Source organism: Lithobates pipiens, unplaced genomic scaffold (genome assembly GCF_037356315.1).
Source record: "Lithobates pipiens isolate NorthernLeopardFrog02 unplaced genomic scaffold, aLitPip1_a1.2 Scaffold_28, whole genome shotgun sequence".
Classification (NCBI taxonomy): domain Eukaryota; kingdom Metazoa; phylum Chordata; class Amphibia; order Anura; family Ranidae; genus Lithobates; species Lithobates pipiens.
The window spans coordinates 195,722,266-195,749,231 of NW_027507789.1; the positions used below are offsets into that span (position 1 = coordinate 195,722,266).

Here is a 26,966-nt window from a genome sequence, read left to right on the forward strand (position 1 = left end):
CTCCTCTCACTTCCTGCCCTGGTGACCAGTAATGTGGAATAGCAGTAAAATCTTCACAGAGATGTTAACCCTTCATCACTCGGGCCTAAACTTCAATTGGTATTACATTGAAACGTATACAGCTACATAGGCCGCCATTGCAAAGCTCTCCCTCTGAAGGCTTCAGCGCCTTGAGTCCAGTTTTCTTCATACCTGGAGAAGGTATATTTAGACATTTCTGTGTCATTGTCACTTTTTGATCAACAGCACCCAAAAAAAAAATACATTATTCTCATCAAATCTTTATTACAGTATAAAGAAAATCAACAAGGACAGCATTTCTCTTTTACACTTGAACATCTCAGTTAGTCATCAGTTTCAGCGCACCATGTTGTACAATAAAAAAAAAGCAAATTTAAAATCATTTTTCGTCCAATTAATGGCACTTATGCAGAATTTATTGCACATGAAAGACATCAAACTTAGAAATCACAGCTGTAGGTACATGTGTATGTTTGTAGGATGATTGTCAAACAGGAGAAAGCAAGGAAGGTTGGATTGAGAATGGCGGTCAGGTTTTTGTTGCTGTGTCCCCACTCAGATGTGCTTACTTCCCATTATTTCACCAGGACAGGAAATGTTGGGACATTTCATCAATGGAGTTGCGGAAATAAAAACCCAGCAAAGGTTCTAATACTTCTGCACTCTATTGTAAACTATTTTTTTTTCCTTTAGCTGGGGTTATACCATAATTTTCCTCGTCAGCATTCTGCATGGCTTCTCCTCTATGACAGTTTTGTACTTGTGCATATAGTCCTGGCTTCCAGGCCCTGGTGAGGAATACATGGCACCAGTGCTGCATTCTCTACTGTCCAGTCTTATGGATGCATTTAGGAGCTGAAGAGTCCCCTGGTAGCAGCTTGTGTGATTATTTGTCTGCATTGCTGTGATCATTTACAGTGCTGAGGTTGCAGTGGATGTAGCAGCTTTGGTCTATTGCAATTATGCTTATTAAATTATGGTAGAACAACATCACCATAGGCACAGTCCTCCTCAATGGCCAGGTTGTAATCCGCTCCCTTTCCTCCTTTATATGTGCTTGTTACAATGCGTAGCCAGCCCATTTCCCCCTGCAAGAGATAAAAAAAAAAAAAAACAGGTTAGTGAGAAATGGCTAAAAACCTTTTGGTCAATTTATAACCAGTGTTCAAAGAGTCAGTACAGGCACCCAAAGAGTGTCTGGATCTGAGCACACAAAATTCTGCATGCAAGACCAGATTAAGGGTGGAATATCCTATAATAGTCCACAAAACTGTAACAAAAAAAATGTGTAAAAATTACACAAAGCATCCAGAGTCATTATCTGACCCCTTTGATATGTAGAGTAAACCTGGTTTGGGCAGTATCCTCTTTAAAGTGATTGTAAAGTCTAGTTTTTTTTTCCCCTATACAAATAAAGCATGTTATACTTACCTGCTGCTCTGTTGTAGTAGGTTTGCACAGAGCAGCCTGGATCCTCCTTTCAGGTCCCTCTCCTGTGATCCTGGCCCCTCCCTCTTGTTCAGTGCCCCCACAGCAAGCAGTTTGCTATGGGGCACCTGAGCCGAGCCGCTGCTCTGTGTGTCCATTCACACACGAAGCCTGATTGGCTAGCAATCAGGCTTCGAGCCAATGGCGCCACTGCTGTGTCTCAGACAATCAGGAAGGAGAATCTTGGATCGCTGACACTCGTGGACAGAGAGGGACCTCAGGTAAGTATTAGGGGGGCTGAGGGAGGCTGCTTCACACAGGCGGCTTTTTATCTTAAGGCACAGAATGCTTGAAGATAAAAAATAAATTGTGCCTTTACAACCCCTTTAAAATCAACAAGTTCCCTTTGAAATGCCTAATTAGATAAACAGATACCAATGTGACCTTGCACAACATTAACATCCTTTTGATGTGTAAAATGGATTTGTCAACTGCCTGTCCTGGAACGTTTTTATGTATACATAAAATATACACACACACACAAGCTTCCTAATAATCCACTAGTGGAAGTTTTGCACGGATGACACTGTGAACTTTGATTTCTTTATTTTCATCTAATTCACAGTTTTATTGTAGACTATTATATGATATTCCACCCATGATGCTCTTAGTTTGGTCTTACGGCCAGCATGGTTTCATTACATAAGAGCATCATGATCCTGGTGCTGGCACCTGGAGGAAGTGGAGCAGATTTAGGAGTGACAGGTATATGACATAAGTATTGTCATATCCTAACTCTCCTCTTACTGGCTGCCCCCTCTCGGCTTTCCAGGAGTCTTTGCTGGCGCATGCCCAGATTTGAAAGGGTGCAGCTGCACAGGCGTAAGGCTAGGAAAGCCTGGCATTTGATCTATCAGACTTTCATAAAGTCCGTGCGCCTGCTGAGGTGAAAGGGTGCAGCACCAATGCAATGGAAGCCCCCAGTTTCCATAAAAGCCATGCATCAGCGTTCCCTGGGGTGAGGGGGAAGAGCATAGCCCTAAAAATATAACACTACAGAAACCAAATACCAGACTTCCTTTAGGATTGACTGCCCAGCGGCCATTATTAATTCCCCCACATGGCCCAGATGGTGCGTGTGGAATGCAGGACTGGTCAGGGGAGATCTCTCCCCGTTGGCCCATTGCTTTCCATGAGTGGCCTGTTCTTTTTTTGGTGGCTGGGGCTAGTTTTGTGAGGACTTGCCCCATGAGGAGCAGCAGATCAGGTGCAGCTCATGGTGCAAAATCTGATTGTCATCATTCTCCAGTTGCAGTTGTGTTGAAGGTAGAGATGAAAGAATCAATGGGCTGATAAGGGTGGGAGGCAGATACCAGGGACAGCAGTGAATGATACTTGGCAGGGAGTGCACTAGGCTTACAATGGAGGCTCTGCCAGTAGGGTTAGCTGCTTCTGAGAGATCAGTCCTGCTGGGATTGACTATTTAGCTGGGAGCTGACATGCAGCTATTAGCAGAGATCTGCTCTGAGCCTGAGAGCCCCATCACATCAGTGAGCCCAGGCAGCAAAAGATGGAGCAGTTGAGGGTCAGTAAAAGCACGACTCAACTGCATAATTTTACCACCCCAAAACACAAGTGTAAACAAGCCCTAATGGCTATATGATCTTCCATCATTTTGCAATGGCAAAATGATGGAAGAAGAAAACTAGCGAGTTACAGAAGAATTAAACAATGCAAAAATATATATATCTATACACACGCTCATTTAAAACCTCATCAACATTTAACAGCGTAATGCCATTTCAAAACTAATTTTCATTAACCACTTGAGATCCGCGCTATAGCCAAATGACGGCTACAGCGCGGATCTCCTTTTCCGGGACGACGTCAATAGACGTAGTCCCGAGTACGAGCGGCCTGTGCGCCCCCTGAGGGGTGCACGCGGCGCGCTCTGTGATCGGCGAGTCCATGAGACTCGCCTGATCACCGATCCGTGCAAGGGGTCGATCCCGACCCCTTATCACATGATCAGCTGTCAGCCAATGACAGCTGATCATGTGATATAACAGAGCCGGTAATCGGCTATTATTCCTCCTCACGCTGACAGCGTGAGGAGAAAAAAAAAAAAAGCAGATCACCGGCGGCCGTGATCAGGACATCAGTCCCGATCACGGCCAGCAATGCAAGCGCCCACCTGCCCCCTGCCAGTGCCCACCTGCCCCCTGCAGTGCCACACTTATTAAAAGTAAGTGCCCCCCGTCAGTGCCACCCAGCAGTGCCCACAGTGCCACCCAGCAGTGCCCAGCAGTGCCACCTATCAGTGCCCATCAGTCCCATCTATCAGTGGTACCTATCAGTGCCCATCTTTGCCCATTGGTGCTGCCTTCTCTGTGCCTATTAGTGCCGCCTTAACTATGCCTATCAGTGCCCACCAGTGCAGCCCATCAGTGCCCACCAGTGCAGCCCATCAGTGCCCACCAATGCAGCCCATCAGTGCCCACCAATGCAGCCCATCAGTGCCCACCAATGCAGCCCATCAGTGCCCACCAATGCAGCCCATCAGTGCCCACCAATGCAGCCCATCAGTGCCCACCAATGCAGCCCATCAGTGCCGCCTAATCAGCGCACTTCAATGAAGGAGAAAAATGACCCGTTTGCAAAATTTTATAACAAACTATTAAAACATGATTTTTTATTTTTTTTTGCATCTTTTTTTGTTTGTTTAGCAAAAAATAAAACTCCGAGCTGTAACTAAATACCACCAAAAGAAAGCTCTATTTGTGGGAAAAAAAAAATGATAAAAATTTCATTTGGGTACAGTGTTGTATGCCCGCGCAATTGTCATTCAAAGTGCATCAGCGCTGAAAGCTGAAAATTGGTCTGGGACTGAGGGGGGTTTAAGTGCCCAGTAAGCAAGTGGTTAAATATAAAAAAATAAAGGAAGAGGATGGGGATCTTGGTGACCCTGACAAAAGTCCTTGATTGTTTCCAGTTTTAAAGGTAACAATGCAATGTCATGTTGGGACCTTAATAACATTAATATTTGATATTAGTCAATTGAATGTTGCAGATAAAGTGACTTGTGAAATGACATTGACATATTAAAGCTTGCATGATTTTTTGCACTGGATTTACATCTTATATATTTCTATTGCCGATTTCCAAACTTTCTGATTCTCCTACCGAAATAAGCATGCAATCTAAATACTTTATCTGTATAAATTGTAATTGTACCAGGTCAGTGGGCCTGAAAGTACTGAAGCCAATAGATCATCAGGGCCACTAGCAGAGAACCATAGAGAAGAAGAGATGGCTCACCCAAGGTTCTCCCCAGGAGTTGCGGACAATCCAGTATTCCACGCCGCTCTCATCCACACCCCAGCCGGCCACAGACACGATGTGGTTCACCGTGGGATCGGGCACGTACTCGGAATACAGACCCCCAGTGTAGGCATCTAGTTTTTCTGTAGCCATTATACCACAGCTAGAAAATACAAATATAAAACATCACTTATTTCACATACAGCACTTCAGTGATATATTCATTGCAGCAAATGTGATGCTACTGAGCCTCACTTATCAAGGTACCTAAAATAAGACCTGTCCATTGGCCACAGTAATCTATACAACAATAACTGGCTTCATTAATATGTTAATACAAAGATTATGTAAAAGAGCAGTCATTAATGGCAATCATTCCCAAGCCCAATCAGATATAAGTATACTAAAGCCTGATCATTGAAAGATTAATGTCGATTGATTTTTGTGAGTCACTGCCCTCCACTTCCTGTGTTCGTTACATTAGCTGCACCTCCAATTCTTCTCATGTTGGGGAATGCAGATGGTTTGATACACATAGGCCGGAGAACGTACAGTTAATGAGAGAAAAAAAATAAAAAAGACATGGAGATCGGATCGCAACTAATCAAAATCCAGTCATTTTCCACGTTCAGATTAGAAATACTACAGCTGAACTCGACCAATTTTTCTTTACTTTCCTGACAGCAGAGGAGTCCGAATAGCGGTGTCACCCTCTATCTATGCAGTGTGTGGAAGTGGTGTATGAATCAAATAGTTACAAATATTTTGGCAAGAAAATATTTTATGTATTTCAACTGTGTTGTTTTCAAAGATTGGCAGATGTATGGGGTGGTCTTCTTCCACATGTGATGGAGGTTTTACACAATGGATAAGGACGACATAATCTTATTGCCCAGAGCAACAAACCACACTAGGAGGAAAAGAGTATGGCTGCTCTGGCAACAAGAACAGACCTTGTGTGACGGACTGGGGTTTATATGGTCACAAAACAGACACCCCAAAGCAAAGTACATATTAATTTTTTTTTTATATTCCTAAACATATCCCTTCTATTCTATTAATAACCAGTAGATGGCAGAGAAGGTACACAAACAGAGTCTATATAAGGCCACACACCATGTGACTGGAAATTAAACTACTTCCAGCCATAAAGTCAGTGGTCATATCTCATGCTGTTTGTGTGATTCTTTGCAGGTATGTACTCTAAATTGTTCCTAATCTGTATTAACCTGTGATAGAAAGATTCCTAAACATCTTGAGTAGTGATGGACGAACTTCCGACGGGACGTTTCGCGAACGCGAAACGCGAACGGACACAAACGTTCGCGAAAACGACCGTTCGCCGCGGGCTCCATTGACTTCAATGGGAGGCGAATTTCGCAAACCTTTAGGTCGAATTTGCGGCCACGGGGTAATTATTAGGGGGTAGCACGTAGTCCCACCACCTGGACAATAGCATAATACATGTATGAGGTGAATTTGGGATCGATAACTACAAGCATTTTTTTTTTATTTGGGAAATTGTTCTGACAATTCAGGACTATGGAGCTAATGAAGGCAATGGAGGAGAGGGAAGGTCAGGGACCAGGGTAGGCAAACAAGAGGGTGCAGGAGATACAGAGCACTGACAGCAGCACCGTAATACAGAGCACTGACATCAGCACCGTGACATACAGCGCTGACAGCAGCTCCGTGACATACAGCGCTGACAGCAGCTCCGTGACATACAGCGCTGACAGCAGCTCCGTGACATACAGCGCTGACAGCAGCTCCGTGACATACAGCGCTGACAGCAGCTCCGTGACATACAGCGCTGACAGCAGCACCGTGACATACAGCGCTGACAGCAGCTCCGTGACATACAGCGCTGACAGCAGCTCCGTGACATACAGCGCTGACAGCAGCTCCGTGACATACAGCGCTGACAGCAGCTCCGTGACATACAGCGCTGACAGCAGCTCCGTGACATACAGCGCTGACAGCAGCTCCGTGACATACAGCGCTGACAGCAGCTCCGTGACATACAGCGCTGACAGCAGCTCCGTGACATACAGCGCTGACAGCAGCTCCGTGACATACAGCGCTGACAGCAGCTCCGTGACATACAGCGCTGACAGCAGCACCGTAAGCAGCCCCAGGAGGAAGTCAGCACAGCACAGGGATGGTGTGATCCCCTCATAATAAGAACCCCCAGGAGGAAGTCAGCACAGCACAGGGATGGTGGGAGCCCCTCATAATAAGAACACCCAGGAGGAAGTCAGCACAGCACAGGGATGGTGGGAACCCCTCATAATAAGCAGCCCCAGTAGAAATATGACACCGCTCAACCTCTTCAAAGAGGAGGGTAGGGGCATATAGTACGGTGTGCTTTTTTGGGTCAGGGAAGTGAGCCAAATGAATTAAGAAGGTCTGTGTGCTTGATTCCAAAAATTGTTTATAGACATATACATGGTCTACTGATCACATGTGTTGAATTCCTCCGAGATCCATGCCTCATTCATTTTTAGAAATGTGAGGTAGTTAACACTGTGGTGAGCTAGGCGAGTACGCTTATCGGTCACAATCCCCCCTGCTGCGCTGAACGTCCTTTCGGACAGGACACTGGATGAGGGGCAAGCCAACAGTTCGATTGCAAATTGGGCAAGCTCTGGCCAGAGGTCAAGCCTGCCCACCCAGTAGTCTAGGGGTTCATCACTCCTCAGAGCGTCCACATCGGCCGTTAACCCAATGTAGTCGGACACCTGACGGTCTAGGCGTTCCCTGATGCTGGATCCGGATGACACCTGTCGATGGGTCGGCTGAAAGAATGACCTCATATCCGAAGTCACCAACACATCTTCAAACCGGCCTCTTCTTGCAGGCGCTGTTGGATTGGTACCCGCAAATCCTTCTCTGGGAGTGGGAATTGCTCCTCTGCCAGCGCACGCAAAAGCAGAATGCAGCATTTCTCGAAGCAAGGCCTGGAAGTGCTGCATTCTGACAGCCCTCTGCGACGGCGGTAACATTTCCGCCATTTTGTGTTTGTACCGGGGGTCTAAGTACGTTGCCACCCAGTACTGGTCCTTGACCCTCATGCTTTTTATACGGGGGTCCCTATTAAAACACTGGAGCATGAAGGCCCCCATTTGCACTAAAGTGGAAGCGGTGTGGTGGCCTGGCTCCTGCTCATCATCCAGGATAATGTCGTCCTCTTCATTCTCCTCTCCCCATCCTCGCACAACAGGGATCCCAGAAAGGTTTAAAGCATGCTCTTCTTGCTCCTGCTCATCCGCCCCGGCACCATCCTCCTCTGACTCCTCATCAGACTCCTGTTGTTGACTTGTCTCAGATAGAGTAGCCCCCCCTGGGAATTCATCCAGCATTGCGACTTCCTCATCTTCCCGCTCCTGCTCCTCCACAGCCTGATCAATGACACGACGCAATGCACGCTCCAGAAAGAAGGCATAAGGTACCATGTCACTGATGGCGCCATGGCTGCGACTGACCAGTTTGGTGATCTCCTCAAATGGCCGCAGAAGTCTGCATGTGTCGCGCATGAGCAGCCACTGGCGCGGTGAAAAAAAACCCAGCTCCCCAGAACCGTTTCTTTCGCAGAGTTCATACAGGTAGACGTTAACTGCACGTTTCTGCTGGAGCAGCCTATCAAGCATATAGAAGGTTGAGTTCCATCGCGTCGGGCAATCGCAAATAAGACGTCTGACCGGCAGATGGTGTCGCCGCTGAATGTCAGCAAGGCGAGCCATGGCCGTGTAAGATCTTCTGAAATGGGCCGAGATTTTCCTTGCCTGCCGCAAGATGTCCTGGACCCCAGGGTATTTGACAAGGAATCGCTGCACGACCAAGTTTAAGACGTGTGCCATGCACGGCACGTGCGTGATTTTGCCCTGTTTCAATGCGCTAAGCAGATTGGCACCGTTGTCACACACCACTTTACCAACTGTCAAATTGAGCGGTGTTAGCCACTCATCTGCCTGTGAACGCAAAGCTGAAAGGAGTGCCGGGCCAGTGTGGCTCTTTGCTTCCAGGCACAACAGACGCAGCACGGCATGGCAACGTCTCACCTGGCATGTGGAATAGGTTCTGGGGAGCTTGGGCGGTGCAGTGGAAGAGACGCTAGCAGCGGAAAAGGAGGAGGCAGCTGAGGAGGAGAGGGAGGAGGATGGAGTAGGAGGAGGAGAAGAAGAGTCAGGCCTGCATGCAATCCGTGGCGGTAAAACCAAATCTACACGGGTGCCACGGGTTACATGCTTGACGGCCGTCAGAAGGTTCACCCAGTGGGCAGTAAAACTGATATACCTTCCCTGCCCGTGTTTGCTAGACCACGTGTCTGTGGTCAGATGTATCTTGGCACCGACACTGTGTGCCAGAGATACATTCACTTGCCGCTGAACATGGCCATATAGCTCTGGGATGCCCTTCTCTGAGAAATACTTCCTTCCTGGGACCTTCCATTGTGGTGTTCCAATGGCCACAAATTTGCGAAAGGCCTCCGAGTCCACCAGTTTATATGGCAGTAGTTGGCGGGCTATGAGTTCTGACAAGCCAGCCGCCAACCGTTGGGCAAGAGGGTTATCCGGCGTCATCATTTTTTTACGCTCAAACATTAGGCCCACGGAAGCCTGCCTTTTTGCAGAAAAATGTGAGCTTGGCGTGATGGAAGGTGGAGTGGAGGACAATTGTGAGGAGAGAGGAGAAGGAGAAGTAGAAGACGAGGCTGGACGGTGAGAGCCTGCAGTGTGGCTTTGTGTGTTCCGTTGCTCCCACTGGGCTCGGTGATGGCTGCTCATGTGCCTTCTTAAGGCGGTCGTCCCTAGGTGAGTATTGGGCTTACCGCGACTAACGCGTTGACTGCAAAGATTGCAGATGGCAACGCTATTGTCAGCAGCGGACACGTTAAAAAAAGCCCACACTGCGGAGCCATGTGCCGGTGTCCTGGGAGCGCCAGATGTGACCGTACATGGTCGATGACTCGCTCCTGATACATTTGCAGTCTGCTTTGTCCCTGCTGTGCAATGTAAGTCATTGCTGCTTCTCCTCCCTATCTGCTGGTCCATATCTCCCTCTGAACTCCCCTCCTCTTCCTCTCTTGTGGGCACCCACGTGACATCACTAGACACGTCATCATCAACGTCACCTTCCCCACCGCTATAAGTAGAGTAGGCAGCAACACCGGGGACCAACCTCCTCCTTGGGCTGATCTGGGTACTGGCGTCAGACTGCTGAGTAGCGCTTGTTGCTACCTCCTCTTCCTGATCCAATACCAAGAGTGGCTGCGCATCAGAAATGTCCTCTTGATATGGATCGGAAAATAATTCCAGTGACTCAAGCGGAAGGTATGTGGTGGTGGTGGTGGTGGTCGTGTTGTTGGTGGTAGTGTCTTTGGGGGTGCACATAGCAGAGAGTGAAGAAGAGGGTGCAGATCGAGAGGATGAGGAGGGTGCAGAAGAGTAAGGCTGAGCGAGCCACTCAACCAAGTCTGGTGCATCCTTTAAAGTAATTGAACGCACCTTCTGCAACTTCCCACTTTGGCTCAAGCCTGTTGCTCCTGCCCTACCCCTACCACCCCTGCGGAAGGGCCTGCCTCTTCCTCTGCATGTCATTTTTTAAATGACCCTGTGACAAAACTCTTAGTCCCTATACCGCTGAAGGACTGCTGCAGTATAGGTGAGCGGTCAGCAGTGGTGCACGTCAACCCTATCTATTGTGGACCTATAGCGGTCCTTACAGAACAGCAGACTGTACCGCACTCAAGCCTATGTACCGTAGCACCCTATACCAAGTTACCAGTCCTTATAAGAACTTTTGTGGACCAAGCAGGTTGTGTATTAGTGTTTAGCAGACTGTACGTCAGTCCCTATACCGCTGAAGGACTGCTGCAGTATAGGGCAGCGGTCAGCAGTGGTGCACGTCAACCCTATCTATTGTGGACCGATAGCGGTCCTTACAGAACAGCAGACTGTACCGCACTCAAGCCTATGTACCGTAGCACCCTATACCAAGTTACCAGTCCTTATAAGAACTTTTGTGGACCAAGCAGGTTGTGTATTAGTGTTTAGCAGACTGTACGTCAGTCCCTATACCGCTGAAGGACTGCTGCAGTATAGGGCAGCGGTCAGCAGTGGTGCACGTCAACCCTATCTATTGTGGACCGATAGCGGTCCTTACAGAACAGCAGACTGTACCGCACTCAAGCCTATGTACCGTAGCACCCTATACCAAGTTACCAGTCCTTATAAGAACTTTTGTGGAACAAGCAGGTTGTGTGTTAGTGATTAGCAGACTGTACGTCAGTCCCTATACCAATGAAGGACTGCTGCAGTATAGGGCAGCGGTCAGCAGTAGTGCACGGCAACCCTATGTATTGTGGACCGATAGCGGTCCTTACAGAACAGCAGACTGTACTGCACTCAGGCCTATGTACCGTAGCACCCTATACCAAGTTACCAGTCCTTATAAGAACTTTTGTGGACCAAGCAGGTTGTGTGTTAGTGTTTAGCAGACTGTGCGTCAGTCCCTATACCGCTGAAGGACTGCTGCAGTATAGGGCAGCGGTCAGCAGTAGTGCACGGCAACCCTATGTATTGTGGACCGATAGCGGTCCTTACAGAACAGCAGACTGTAACGCACTCAGGCCTATGTACCGTAGCACCCTATACCAAGTTACCAGTCCTTATAAGAACTTTTGTGGACCAAGCAGGTTGTGTGTTAGTGATTAGCAGACTGTACGTCAGTCCCTATACCAATGAAGGACTGCTGCAGTATAGGGCAGCGGTCAGCAGTAGTGCACGGCAACCCTATGTATTGTGGACCGATAGCGGTCCTTACAGAACAGCAGACTGTAACGCACTCAGGCCTATGTACCGTAGCACCCTATACCAAGTTACCAGTCCTTATAAAAACTTTTGTGGACCAAGCAGGTTGTGTGTTAGTGTTTAGCAGACTGTGCGTCAGTCCCTATACCGCTGAAGGACTGCTGCAGTATAGGGCAGCGGTCAGCAGTGGTGCACGTCAACCCTATCTATTGTGGACCGATAGCGGTCCTTACAGAACAGCAGACTGTACCGCACTCAAGCCTATGTACCGTAGCACCCTATACCAAGTTACCAGTCCTTATAAGAACTTTTGTGGACCAAGCAGGTTGTGTATTAGTGTTTAGCAGACTGTACGTCAGTCCCTATACCGCTGAAGGACTGCTGCAGTATAGGGCAGCGGTCAGCAGTGGTGCACGTCAACCCTATCTATTGTGGACCGATAGCGGTCCTTACAGAACAGCAGACTGTACCGCACTCAAGCCTATGTACCGTAGCACCCTATACCAAGTTACCAGTCCTTATAAGAACTTTTGTGGAACAAGCAGGTTGTGTGTTAGTGATTAGCAGACTGTACGTCAGTCCCTATACCAATGAAGGACTGCTGCAGTATAGGGCAGCGGTCAGCAGTAGTGCACGGCAACCCTATGTATTGTGGACCGATAGCGGTCCTTACAGAACAGCAGACTGTAACGCACTCAGGCCTATGTACCGTAGCACCCTATACCAAGTTACCAGTCCTTATAAGAACTTTTGTGGACCAAGCAGGTTGTGTGTTAGTGATTAGCAGACTGTACGTCAGTCCCTATACCAATGAAGGACTGCTGCAGTATAGGGCAGCGGTCAGCAGTAGTGCACGGCAACCCTATGTATTGTGGACCGATAGCGGTCCTTACAGAACAGCAGACTGTACTGCACTCAGGCCTATGTACCGTAGCACCCTATACCAAGTTACCAGTCCTTATAAAAACTTTTGTGGACCAAGCAGGTTGTGTGTTAGTGTTTAGCAGACTGTGCGTCAGTCCCTATACCGCTGAAGGACTGCTGCAGTATAGGGCAGCGGTCAGCAGTAGTGCACGGCAACCCTATGTATTGTGGACCGATAGCGGTCCTTACAGAACAGCAGACTGTAACGCACTCAGGCCTATGTACCGTAGCACCCTATACCAAGTTACCAGTCCTTATAAGAACTTTTGTGGACCAAGCAGGTTGTGTGTTAGTGATTAGCAGACTGTACGTCAGTCCCTATACCAATGAAGGACTGCTGCAGTATAGGGCAGCGGTCAGCAGTAGTGCACGGCAACCCTATGTATTGTGGACCGATAGCGGTCCTTACAGAACAGCAGACTGTACCGCACCCAAGCCTATGTACCGTAGCACCCTAGACAGACCAAGTTACCAGTCCTGATAAAGAGCTTTGTGGAACAAGTGAGTTGTGAATGATTAGCAGACTGCAGCAGAAGGGCAGCAGTCAAGTATAATATTCTTTCTATATTTGGAAGAAAGAATATTATACGTGTACAAGCCTATTACCGTACCACTGATACCAGTCCTGAAAAGAACCTTTGTGGAACTAATAGTAACAGCAAGTCTTTAAAATTATCCTCACTGCCTGACACACTGCTTCCTGCCTGTCCCTATACAAATTGGCAAAAAAGAGTAGGCTGGAACGATTAGCTGGAACAGCTCTTTTGTGGACCTGATAGTAACAGCTAATGATGATGATGATGATGATGATGAAGAAAGACTAATCTGGCTGAGCTGTCCCTAAAATAGCAGCATACAGCGCTCTGTCCCTTTATCTAAACTGACAAAAGAAACTCAGGCTGCTGACCTAACACCTATACCAGTCCTGAAAAGAACTTTTGTGTACCAAATAGCTAGCGTTTTCTCTGTCCCTACTCCACACAGGATCCTTTCCCTACAGTGACAGAAGAAAGAATGTAAAATGGCCACCGGATCGGGTGTATTTATAGGTTAGGGGGAATGTCCAAGTGTCCATGAGCTGTCATGTCTCAATTGGTTGTCCTGTAACACATGATAAACGTGTCACGAAAGGTTAAAGTTCTTGTATACATTAAACACGTAAGTCCGCCGGGGCGAACGACGGAAAAAGGCGTTCGAACCCGCGGACGGCGAAAGTCGGAAATTCGCCGCGAAACGACCGCCGGGCGAACCGTTCGGCCATCACTAATCTTGAGCAGATGCAGAAAAAGTCTCAGCAGATTTTATGCTATAGTATTGCTGTAATTAGAAGTTTAGAACAGCATGTGTCAGAAACAAGGGAAAAGTGCATAAGAACATGAAAATACTGCATTAGTCAGAACAAATGTCTATGATAAACACTAAACCTTTCTAAATAGGTATATTTAAACCTGATTTATTGGAAATTGCATAGATTTATAAAAGCACATGTTTTCTGCTATTAATAAGAAAAAACCTATTGTATGTAAAGCTTATGTATTGCATCATACAGACATGCAATGGTGTACTACCATGAAAATATTTGTATTAAAGCAATGCATTGCTACCGTAGTATGATTATTGCACACTTAAAGTGTACCAGAGAGATAAAGATAATTATCTATAACACTGAATAACAGGGATATATATGTTATTAAATTTAGTAATGTTCATTGTTATAACTACGTTTTAAAATGTATTGTTATGTAAAAATTAAACTACTTCCAGCCATAAAGTCAGTGGTCATATCTCATGCTGTTTGTGTGATTCTTTGCAGTCCACGCCAAGCTGATCACCTTATCTCATCGCGTCTACAATCATCGGCTCTCTTAATTCACATTTTGAGGCCGGTAACATTTTGGGGGGCTCGTGTGCCGGGATTCGTTGTGTTACCAGTGAGAAGGAAGCGCGAGACAAGCGTGAGCCTGCTACAGAGCTACAAGGAGAGTCGTGAGAGTCGTCTGCCTCGTGAGTGCAAGTCTTCAGATTGCAACAGAGATGGCGTCTCCTCATCGTGCGCTGATGTGGGATATCCGGAAACAAATTCATCTGCTTAATGAAGAACAGCTGCATAGCCTTGCTATTACGCTGGGAGATGAAAGAGAAGTGGACGTTCCATCAGTGACTGGTACCAACGAAATGGAACTTGTTGAATTTATTGAAGATTACATGACAAGTGATCAGCTGGAAAAGTTGGAAGATCAAGGTATGTCTTACCTACTCATTATCCAAGACAAGATCAATGAACTAAAACTTAACAAGGAAAGTACACCAACTGTGGACATTGCAACCGCTGCAAAAAAAATAAGTAGTAGAACTGCAAGGACTGAACAGGTATCGGAGGTGGTGAGATTAACTGATGTTGTTGCTTTATTGCCACGTAGAGAATTTAAAATGCATGGTGGTGTAATTTCAGATCATGGTTCGGACATGAGTTACAGTAGCGTGTGCAGACAAATTGACGAGGGTCTAACAGAAAAATTCCCTGAATCTGAAATTATACGCACAGTGTTGAGAATAATCAAACCTGGTAATTTTAAAGATATGTTGACTGACAAAGATGATCTTACTGTTGCTGAATTAAAAAGGTTTTTGAAGTCACATATGAGAGAACGAAGTGGTAATGAGTTATTTCAGGACCTTAGCAATGCTACCCAGCAAGAAAGAGAAACAGCGCAACAATTTGTTTACAGGCTAGTGGGGTTAAAACAAAAAGTTCTGTCTACATCACAACATGATAGGCGAGAGTTTAACTATGACAAAAAACTGGTGCAAGGCATATTCCTTCATACACTGTATCAGGGACTAAATGAGAAAAATTCTAATGTTAGACGAGATATCAAGCCTTATGTGTCTGATTTGACAGTAACGGATGACTTTATCATAGAGCAAGTCACCAGATCAGTTGATGAGGAAACAGAAAGGCAGAGACGCTTAAACAGTGCTCCTAAACATAAACCTATTACTGTTCATTCATCACAGACACCAGGGAATAGTGAAAAAGACACCTTGCAAAAGAGAGTTGAGGGAGATGTTAGAGCAAATCACACTGCATTAATGGAACTAACACAGGTCTCTGCTCTCACAAAGAACCTGGAAAAGATGATGAAGCAAACTCCTATTGTTGGAAACCAAATGACTAAGCCACTAACCAATGTTCAAGTTCCAGATACAACTCACTGCAAGCCCAGGTGTGATGATTGCATTAAACGAGAGAGTCAGAACTGCTACCATTGTTTCTACTGTGGTTGGACAGGACACAGAGCGGTTGATTGCTTGAAGAAAAGAAGGCAGTCGGGAAACGACAGACGGTCACTGGGAAAGGGACAACCAGTGACCACCTCAAATGATCTGTCCCATGCTAAGGTAAACAGGGTATTCACCCACTGGTCAACTAGAACACTCCCAAAAGAGAATGGATTCTCCAAACAACACGTAGCACAATTAATTGGAGGAAAATGCCTACTGTCATGTCGGATGAATGGTGTACCGGTTGACATGTTGATGGATACAGGAGCTCAGGTCAGCATTGTCGGGAAGGCATGGTTAGAAAAGTTTCTACCCAGTGTCTCCATTAGGCACATACAAGATTTACTTTGTGATGACAACTTATCCATTACAGCTGCAAATGGTTCTCTCATTCCATTCATCGGATGGATTGAAGTCTGCCTGGAATTCAAAAGTAGTGGACATGGAAACTCAGCCATTTATGTGCCAATGCTGGTGAGTGACTGCTGTAATGACAATCCAATTCTTGGGTTTAATGTTATCGAAGAATTGATCAGAGAAAACCGTGACCGACCAAACAGCACCCAAAACCTGACTATCTTGCTGAGTGAAGCTATGAAAGTAAGACAGAGTGTAGCGAATAACATTGTCAATGCTGTCAGTCAAGCAACTGACCCAGGAGAAATATTCGATAGTCGTATGGTCAAAGTGGGGAAGAAGGGACTCCAGATTAAAGGAGGCGAGCTCTGTGAAGTCAAATGTAGAATTAGAGCGTGGCCAAAAGGAGGAATCATGCCATTTGAACCACTTCCCGAATATCCAGTCGAGGAAGGACTTGAACTATTTCCTTCAGTGGTAGATGTGCCAGATGGGTTCTCTAAACTGGTGAAGATACCTATACTGAACCGTGCTCAACATGACATCTACCTTCCACCCAGAACAGTATTGGGTACCATTTCTCCAGCAGCTGAGATTCTACCATTGTCTCCAAACAAAGACGATGGAAAGGGAATTGATCAGAAGAAAAGGGTGTTTCATGTAAACCAGTTGAATCAAGTGGACACTGGAAATCAGCTACCCACTAACAAATCTGTTAAGTGGCACCCACCTGTCAATTTGGAAGATCTCTCAGAAGAAGAACAGGAGATAGCGAGACAAATGTTATATGATGAATCAGATGTCTTTGCTCGAGATGAGGGAGACATAGGATGCATCCCTAACCTGAAACTGAGGATAAATCTGAAAGATGAAACTCCTGTCCAGAAACGCTACAATTCGATACCGAAACCCTTATACAAAGAAGTGAAAGAATATATCCAAAACCTTCTTGACCGAGGTTGGGTAACAAAATCTTCTTCCGCATACTCATCATCAGTTGTTTGTGTTCGAAAGAAGGACAGTAGCCTACGACTATGTGTTGACTTTAGGGAGTTAAACCGAAAGACTATCCCAGATAGACATCCACTACCCAGAATACAAGATCTGCTGGATAGCTTAGGAGGATTTACGTGGTTCTCAATCCTGGACCAGGGTAGTGCGTATCATCAAGGCTTTGTGCATGAAGACTCCAGACATCTGACGGCTTTCAGCACCCCCTGGGGACTCCTGGAGTGGAACCGTATTCCATTTGGATTAACGAATGCCCCAGCAGCTTTTCAGAGATGCATGGAGAATGTATTAGAGGGCATCAGAGACAAATGTTGTTCTCCATACTTGGATGACGTACTTTGCTACTCCAAAACTTTTCAGGAGCATGTCAATGATATTAGGCAAGTGCTTAGTCGAATGCGTGAGCATGGTATCAAACTTAGACCGAAGAAATGTGAACTCTTTAAACGACAGATTTGATACCTTGGACGAATGGTGTCAGAAGAAGGCATAAAAATTGACCCAAAAGATCTTGAAGCGGTATTACATTTGAAAAGGAAAGAACCAAAAACAGTGGGAGGAGTCAGATCTTTGTTAGGATTCCTGAGCTACTACAGGTCCTTCATTCAAAATTTCTCTCGACTTGCTAAACCACTGTATGAACTTTTGCAGAACACTGAGAAAGAATCTGCTACATCCATCCCCAAAAACAATCGGAGGGAATCTACAAAGAAAAACGGGAACAAAGCACAAGTGCCATCTAAAACACTGATTCAATGGACACCCAAACATCAAGCTGTAGTATCCAGACTGGTGGACATGCTAACCAATCCACCAATTCTAGCATACCCTGATTTTGACTTACCCTTCGTCTTACACACTGATGCTTCCAATGAAGGCCTAGGTGCTGTACTATACCAACGACAAGGAGAAAAACTTCGTGTTATTGGGTTTGGCTCCAGAACAATGACTCCAGCAGAGCGCAATTACCATCTTCACTCTGGTAAACTTGAGTTTTTAGCTCTCAAGTGGGCAGTCTATGACAAATTCAGAGATTACTTGTACTACGCTCCAACATTCACCGTTTACACAGACAACAACCCATTGACATATGTATTGAGTACTGCCAGACTGAATGCTGTGGGTCATCGCTGGGTTGGCGAGTTGGCTGATTTCCACTTCGATATCAAGTACAGGCCAGGTAAACAGAATGCAGACGCAGATACACTGTCACGATTTCCGGTGGAGTACACAGAGCTTGTACCATCTGAGGTTGTGTCAGCTATGTGGCAAGGGAGCAAAGCTGTTGACGAAGAAGAGGCATTATGGGTGGCTTCATTGACTCTTCACTCAGAAAGTGATGTGGCCGAAGAATTGCTGAAAGGACAGACAATCTGCCCAATGACTCAGGAGAATATCAGAGCATTACAACAAGACGATACCAACATTAGAGAAGTGGTCTGGCTTAAGGAGAACGACTGGATTCCAAACCACAAAGAAAAGGAGAGTATGACCAGCAAAACAAGACGTTTGATACATGAATGGAATAAACTCAGAGTCGATGAAGGAATCCTCTACCGACACTCTGGAACCCGAAAACAGCTAGTTCTACCAGAAAAGTTAAAACCATTGGTCTTAAGAAATCTTCATGATGACATGGGTCACATTGGTACTGACAAGGTAACCCACCTAGCACGTGAACGATTTTACTGGCCATTTATGCAAAAAGACATTGATGAATATGTGCTGAAGAAGTGCAGCTGCATCAAACAAAAGTGTCCAAATATCACCGAAAGAGCACCTATGGGTTCGATTACTACCAGTTCACCTTTGGAGTTAGTATCCATTGATTATCTTCACTTGGAGAAAAGCAAAGGAGGATATGAGTATATACTTGTAATAGTTGACCATTTCACACGCTTTGCACAAGCGTATCCAACTAAGAACAAATCTGGAAAAACGGCGGCAGAAAAGATCTTTCAAGATTTCATACCACGTTTTGGCTATCCAGAGAAACTCCACCATGACCAAGGAAGAGAATTTGAAAACAACTTATTTCAGACATTGCAACGATTGGCAGGGATTTCTCATTCAAGAACTACTCCATACCATCCACAGGGTAACCCAGTGGAGAGACTGAACCGTACTTTGTTACAGATGCTTCGCACCTTAGAGGAAGAGAAAAAGTCAGATTGGAAAGAACATCTTCCACATATGGTTCATGCATACAATTGCACCAGGCATGAAGCCACAGGATACTCGCCATTCTTTCTATTGTATGGAAGATCTCCTCTTTGCCAATTGACCTAATGCTCAACCTAAATTTGGAAAAGGAATCAGAAAGTCAACCAATATTTACTCAGAAATGGGCATCTAGAATGCAAGAAGCTTACAAAATCGCATCCGAGAATAGCAAAAAATCATCTGCTAAAGGGAAGAAGTACTATGACAAACAGATAAAAGGAGCACCTCTTCAACCGGGTGATCAGGTCTTAGTACGAAATCTCTCTGAAAGAGGAGGACCTGGTAAACTTCGTTCATACTGGGAAGAATCAGTACACAAAGTGGTAGAAAGAATCAAAGATGGGCCTGTGTACAAAATTCAGCCTGAAACTGGTAAAAAGAATATTCGAGTACTGCACAGAAATCTTTTACTACCAGTAAATGACCTACCAATTGAAGGACACATTCCAAGAGTACCGATGAAACAAAGACAATCAAGTAACAGAAAGGATGCCAGAATGGATGTGGACCAGGAGGAGGAATGTTCAGATGAAGAAAGATGGTATTATCCTTATATACCAGAGACTACAGAAAGTCATGATTGTATTGTGTCTCAACCAAACTCTCAAAACGTACAGAAAATTCCATTAAGAGTTTCTGCTGAAGAGTTCTATCCTACAACTACCACACCCAATCTTGAACAAGAAAAAAATGATGGAACAGTAGTTGGCGACCAAATCTGGGCTACAGATATGGTGGGACTAGACACTGCAGAATTACCCTCATTAAGTCAAGACTTACCTGTGAACCAAGATATGCAAATGGAAAATGATGTTGATGGAGAAGACTCAACTCCTGTCAGAAGATCTACCAGACAAGCTAAGCCTAAAGAGATCTTTACGTATGACACACTAGGTCAGCCAAGATACAGACCAAGTCAGGTTCACACCATACAAACTCCTACAATGCTAGCTACTCCCAGGACATGCCAGGTAGTTAACGTAGCTCCTTGGTGGCAACAAGTACCTATTTGGGTTACTTAAATCACTAAATAGTGTTCAGATACCAATTGAGTTTAATGTCGGGAGCCATTAACTGAAGGAGGGGAGAGTGTGACGGACTGGGGTTTATATGGTCACAAAACAGACACCCCAAAGCAAAGTACATATTAATTTTTTTTTTATATTCCTAAACATATCCCTTCTATTCTATTAATAACCAGTAGATGGCAGAGAAGGTACACAAACAGAGTCTATATAAGGCCACACACCATGTGACTGGAAATTAAACTACTTCCAGCCATAAAGTCAGTGGTCATATCTCATGCTGTTTGTGTGATTCTTTGCAGGTATGTACTCTAAATTGTTCCTAATCTGTATTAACCTGTGATAGAAAGATTCCTAAACATCTTGAGCAGATGCAGAAAAAGTCTCAGCAGATTTTATGCTATAGTATTGCTGTAATTAGAAGTTTAGAACAGCATGTGTCAGAAACAAGGGAAAAGTGCATAAGAACATGAAAATACTGCATTAGTCAGAACAAATGTCTATGATAAACACTAAACCTTTCTAAATAGGTATATTTAAACCTGATTTATTGGAAATGGCATAGATTTATAAAAGCACATGTTTTCTGCTATTAATAAGAAAAAACCTATTGTATGTAAAGCTTATGTATTGCATCATACAGACATGCAATGTGCACCATCTAGTGGTTAAAAAAAGAGTACTACCATGAAAATATTTGTATTAAAGCAATGCATTGCTACCGTAGTATGATTATTGCACACTTAAAGTGTACCAGAGAGATAAAGATAATTATCTATAACACTGAATAACAGGGATATATATGTTATTAAATTTAGTAATGTTCATTGTTATAACTACGTTTTAAAATGTATTGTTATGTAAAAATTAAACTACTTCCAGCCATAAAGTCAGTGGTCATATCTCATGCTGTTTGTGTGATTCTTTGCAGTCCACGCCAAGCTGATCACCTTATCTCATCGCGTCTACAATCATCGGCTCTCTTAATTCACATTTTGAGGCCGGTAACACTTGCTCATAAGGACTTCTCATTAATAGGGTCACAACTCACAAAAAGCAGAGACCCCTCCCCCCCCCCTGATATTCCTGAGTGATACAAGATTTTTTGTGGACTAGCTTTCATGTAACCAAGTTTTTTTACTTGGTTTTAGGGGTCTGGTTACCTGATTGGTCCATTCTTATAGATCTCGGCCATCATCTTCTCTCTCCCACTGACAGAGCCGTAATCTCCGACCTTCCACAGCGTGTAGTTGGAGAGGGTGAAGCACTGCCCAAACGTCACACAGGTGCCACACTGGTTGAATTTGTTGCAGTCTGTAATTTTTGAATATTTATATATTAAAAAGTGTCTATTCACAAAAAAAAAAAAAAACATTTTTTCAGTTCATGATACACATTTCTCATTTTACTGCAGCTCCTCTTTAGGCTGGGTTCACACTATTGCGAATTGGATGCGGTTTTCCTGCATCCAATTTGCAATAGCGGGAGATTTTGACCGGCTCTCTATGGAGTTGGTTCACATATCTCCACTGCAAATTTGCACAGGAGCCCTCTGCATCTTTTGGTCCATTTCAGGTCCAAAATCAGCCAAAAATGTGACCAGGACACACCGGACCCTTGCTGTGAGCCAAATGCGGAGATAGTGTGAACCCAGCCTCAAGGTGCAAAAACTTCTGTGCTGCAACTGCCCCCCCAGAGCCCCCCCTTTTACTTACCTGAACCCGATAATTCCACTGATGAGGACAAGCACAGCAGCTCCAGCCGCTGTCTTCCGTGGTCCTCAATGGATAGATTGATAGCCACAGGAGCCATTGGCTCCAGCTGCTGTCAATCAAATTCAGCGACACGGGAGCCGGGGGACAGGACTGTGTCAATGGACGTAGCAGTAGGACTCGGGTGCCCCTATGGAAAGCAGCTCTCTGTGGGGGCACTCGAAGAGGAGAAGCCAGAAGCACTGCTGGGGGACCCCAGAAAAGGAGGATCCTGGCCACTCTGTGCAAAACCCTTGCACAGAGCAGGTAAGTATAACTTTAAAACAAAAAATAAATAATGAATTACAAAGAGCCCTTACATTCACTTAAAAAAAAAAAAAAAAAAAAAAAAATCAACTGCTCATAGCATACAATGCCTGCTCAGTTGACTCTCCTTGCTCCTCAAGAATACAGTCTCTATTCTGGATGCTATAAAACAATAGCACTGCCCTGCTGATCAGTACAGAACAGTTTCTTATTGTCTGCAAACAGCAGCTCACTGAGATCTTTCACAAATGACTGCACACACCTGCACAGATGCCCACACCCACGTGCTAAGTGGGGTGACCACAAAAACTGTGAAATAAAAAAATAAAATGTAAAAAAAAGGACAGATACACACACAAACCCACACCCTATGGATCCAGACAGGCTAACAAGATAAGTGGGGCAAAAAAACAAAAAACGCCATGTACTAAATTGGGAGCAGTTGTGCCCAAGTTAGAAACAGTGTACCGAAGTGCAAACTGGGGCCGAGCATAGAAAAAAGGAAAAAAAAAGGAGGAGGAAAGAAACAAAATGCATTAAGACAGGGAAAAAGAGGCAAGGTCTGAAGGTTTGTGGAACGAGGCAGCAACATCCCACCCTTCCACCCCCATCCTTCCTACCTTCCCTACCCCCCCTCCTTCTCCATACCCCCTTCTGTCCTCTGCTCCCCTTTCTTATCTACTCTTCTATACTTCTCTTTCTATTGTTCATTATAAAATTGGAAAGGAAGCATACTTTTTCCTGGAACCTCAGTAGAGACGGTCTCAATGCGCCTGTTCCTAATAGGGCTCTTATTGTAACAAGCTTTTTTAAGGGAGCTTTGTCTTTTTTTTGGCCGCAGGTGATTGTTTTCTCCTTATATGTCTAAGCAGCATTTATTTTGCAATGGAAACTGTTGACCTTCTAATATTGTATGTACCTCTTTTTCTAATAAACATTTATTATAAAAAATAAAATAAAAATGCACTAAGACAGTGTCACAGCAAATGCTAAGCAACCAATCATTTTTCTCCTATTGTTCATCGATTCTGCGGACTAGGAACATGGCTGGTTTGGGTCAACAAAGACAGGTACATATAAGGCCTATTGTTGTCCAGCTTATTACCCATTGATGTCCCCCTTCTCTTACCTTGGTCCTTGGCTTGGTAATTGTTGCAAGTTTCATCGGGTATACCATGGGTATTTGCATACTGCCAGACCCCACCATGGTCTCCACCCTCACAAGATCCTGCCTCGCCGCAGTCAATTACATTCTGTACAGACAGGTAGGCAGATGGCCAGGCCCCTTTCCTCATGATGTTTATGCGATCTGCAGGGAGGGTTATGAACAGTCATGTTAGAAGAACAGAAAAAAATATCAGCTGAAATATTAGGAGCAGAAAGTAGCGGCATACAATTTTATTGCATTGTGTTACTAATGCTGGAATATTTTTTCAAAAGCCTAAAAACAGCATTTTTTTTTGCTTTTTAAATGCTGGATGCAGCCAGAATGGCCTGAAAAGGTTTTCATTTTTTACAGCTCTTTGAGGTTTTCAATCTCCTGATGAAGAGACAGAAAGTGGAAGCACGCAGTGGGTGTCAGTAATGCATACAAGGGGCATTTCCCCATGCGAACGCCTCCTTTTCTGCCTTTATATATTTTGGACAAACAAAAAATGTCACAAATTTTACAAAATTTCCTAGTGAATAGTTTTATTCTCCTCATGACATACAGTATTCTGTGGGTCAGTATTGCCAAAAGTGCATTGTCTAATGAAATACAACCCTATACACCACTCAACCTCCTTCTGTCCCAGAGGGTTTCCTAAAATGTATAGAATTTTTAAATATGGTACACTGCCCCCTTACTGAATATAAGGGGAGTATAACCCACCTGCCATGGCGCTGGTACTTCCATGTGCCCAACATGATCCACAGTACTGAGGGATGTGCTGGTTTCGTGTAGTGCTGACGAAGTTGAAGCCCTTGACATTACGCCAGTCCCAAGCTTTCGGCAGATTATTTATTGAAAGGTATTCGTGTGGCCTTGGGTATGTCCTAAAAAAAATATATTCTAATTATTATACAGGATTTATATAGCACCAACAGTTTTCACAACACTTTACAACATGAGGAAGAGGGCCCTGCTCATTAGAGCCTACTAGGATATAAACATGTCATATTAAAAGGTCAGTGCACCCATAAAATATAAGAATTTTTTTGAAGGAGGACTTTTTTCTAAAATCTTCAGCATTTGAAAAGTCTTTATGTGAAAATTACAGCCGCCTGTTCCAGGTGGTCGCCCCCATGCTCATAATGTGGCCACCCTTTTTGGCCCACGTGGTTTATGATCAGGAAGCAGCTGGTCTGGTGTGTCACGGGATGTTCTCTCACTTCCAGAATTTCTGTTCCAAGTACCTAAGACAGACTGCTGTGTCAACAACACTGTGAAAGGGGTGGGGGAATTACACAATTAAATTTCAGTGTATTTCCTTGTACAAATATCTAGGATCAGCATTTTACGCAAACAAGAACTGTGAAAAATGTATTAGAAAAAAAAAAAAAAAAAACCCAGAGAGGACCACTTTGTCTTTAGTTACACAAACTGCGTTGTTGAGTTTAGAAGAAAAACAGGCTCCAGAAAGTTGTACAAAAGCAGCCTCAAAACAAGGAACAGCTTCCACTACACGTAAGTGGTAAATCAGAGGCTTGGACTAAACAATCTTTGACACAAAAACCCCAATTTTACTATTAAACAACAACAACAACAAAACTTATTAGTAAAGTTGTAGCAAAATGTTTTTTGCAGACCCAGAGATGGGCTATTGCAGTACACTACCTGAAATGTTTAACAGGTAAACTCTGGTATGTAAAAAAAAATAAAGAAAAAGTATATTCTATTGCTCTTGGCCTTTTTTTGTTTTTGCTGTTGTGATCCAACTTCCTGTTAGAGGGCCTGTTGTGATCCAACTTCCTGTTAGAGGGCGTCTACATTTGTTCTCCATTGTCTCTCTGTAGTAATGTAGTGACCCTCTCTTGCCCCCTCCCAAGATGGACTATGGGAAGTGTACTGTGCATAAAAGTAGTGCATATGACCACAACTCAAGGTGCACAAATAAACTGAAGTGAGAGGGAAAAAAAAAAAAAAAAAGAGAGAGAGGTTCAGCAGCTAAGAGGACGTTACAAGGAGAAAAAAAAAAAAAAAAAAAAAAAAAAACACAACAACCACCGTAAGGAACAGTAAAAAATAGACTATAAAGGGCTACTGTGGAGGGGTTGTATATTGATTTTTTGGGGAGAATAAGGATATTGTTTAGTGTCACTTCAACAAGGCAGCCCTATTAAAGAGGGATAATTTACTCCTAGGAGGAGCCTAGCGGGCTGAATCACATGCAAGCTTGTTTTTGTTCTTGCGACATCAGCAATAATACCATCACTTCCTTAGTGTTCCTAGCTCTGTCCCTACTGTTTTTGGAGCGCACGATAAAGTTTTCCATCCCTGAATAAAATAAATGAAAATGATATAGAGAAAGAGAGAATATATAATTTTTTTTTTTTATATTCTTTTTTACACACACATACATAATATAAAAAAAATGAACTCTTGGGAAAATGTTGTTACCTATGGAGTGGGGCTTCGTATCATTATAAGGTCTCACACTTACAAAAACACATGAACAACCATTTTTGAATTTATGGATCTGAATGCAGCTGCATGGTTTTCAATGGAGACATTCACATAGGTGGTAAACATGCATTGCATTCAGATCCCTATCTTTTTTTTTTTAAAAGCCAAAAACTCCACCCGATACAAAAAAATAAAAAGTGCACGCCAAAAAGTGAGACACAAAAAGTCCCCAGGTGTACATATGGTCCTCCTCCTAAAAGAAGGGACCTTTGCCCTGATCCCCCCTCCCAGGGGGAGTTAGGCTCCAAGTTGGGACTTTCATATGGTCCATCTGGCCCCCATTCTCTGGGAGGTCTACCGAAACAGATCACCCAAGTACTAGGTGGGGCTGCCCTATCACAGAATCCAAAAATGTGTATGTTAGGACCTGTGTATACATGTATGCCATAGGAGGTGAACGGAGTCTCTTAAGGTGGCAGGTTTCGCCCTCACCGTGAGCTTTCATCAATTCCAGAGGGCAGGAGGGGACAACGTGTGGAGACACGACCGAGACATCCAGTAAATCTGATACCAGCTTGTGTGGAGAAGTCATTATTATTTTTAGAATTTTAGGTAGGTTAGAAGCATTATAACTCCTTTGGGTGGTGCACAAGCTTCCGTGATCAATACATGAATAAATACTTATCTGTTATAAGAATAATAAAAATAGTAATACTCACTTCTGCCCGAAGTCTCCTCTAGCTACAGGCTTGTAGCAGCTCTGCCCTGGCTTGTAGTAGAACCCTGCCTGGACCCAGGAGACCAGGGCAAGTAGTAGGAGCAGAAGCCGGCTGTACATGGTGCAGGTCAGACACAATCTCATGTGATTTGGAGGAAGAGGGTTGAATATAACATACACAGACAGTTCCTCCTCTGCTGACTCACTCCCTCCTCC

General features: G+C 44.4%; 1 protein-coding gene across 1 annotated transcript; it reads right to left on the bottom strand.

Annotated features, from left to right (window-relative positions):
* Positions 1–265: 265 nt before the first annotated feature.
* On the bottom strand, positions 266–26,916 carry CTSZ (cathepsin Z). Its single transcript, XM_077460245.1, has 6 exons — positions 26,752–26,916; positions 24,299–24,462; positions 23,555–23,734; positions 21,571–21,721; positions 4,768–4,933; positions 266–1,109 (listed from the first exon to the last, which is right to left on the bottom strand). Exons 1-6 carry the CDS (start codon positions 26,892–26,894, stop codon positions 996–998), a joined length of 918 nt encoding a protein of 305 aa, XP_077316371.1. The 5' UTR covers positions 26,895–26,916; the 3' UTR covers positions 266–995.
* Positions 26,917–26,966: the final 50 nt, after the last annotated feature.

Bases quoted from the DNA above. Each gene is read 5' to 3' on its own strand.
- CTSZ (XM_077460245.1), bottom strand. From the start codon at position 26,894: ATGAGATTGTGTCTGACCTGCACCATGTACAGCCGGCTTCTGCTCCTA. The intron at 4,934-21,570 runs GTAACCAGACCC...TGTATTTTCTAG, and splicing joins TATAAGAATGGACCAATCAG to CTGTGGTATAATGGCTACAG. The intron at 1,110-4,767 runs GTGAGCCATCTC...TATCTCTTGCAG, and splicing joins ACTCCTGGGGAGAACCTTGG to GGGGAAATGGGCTGGCTACG.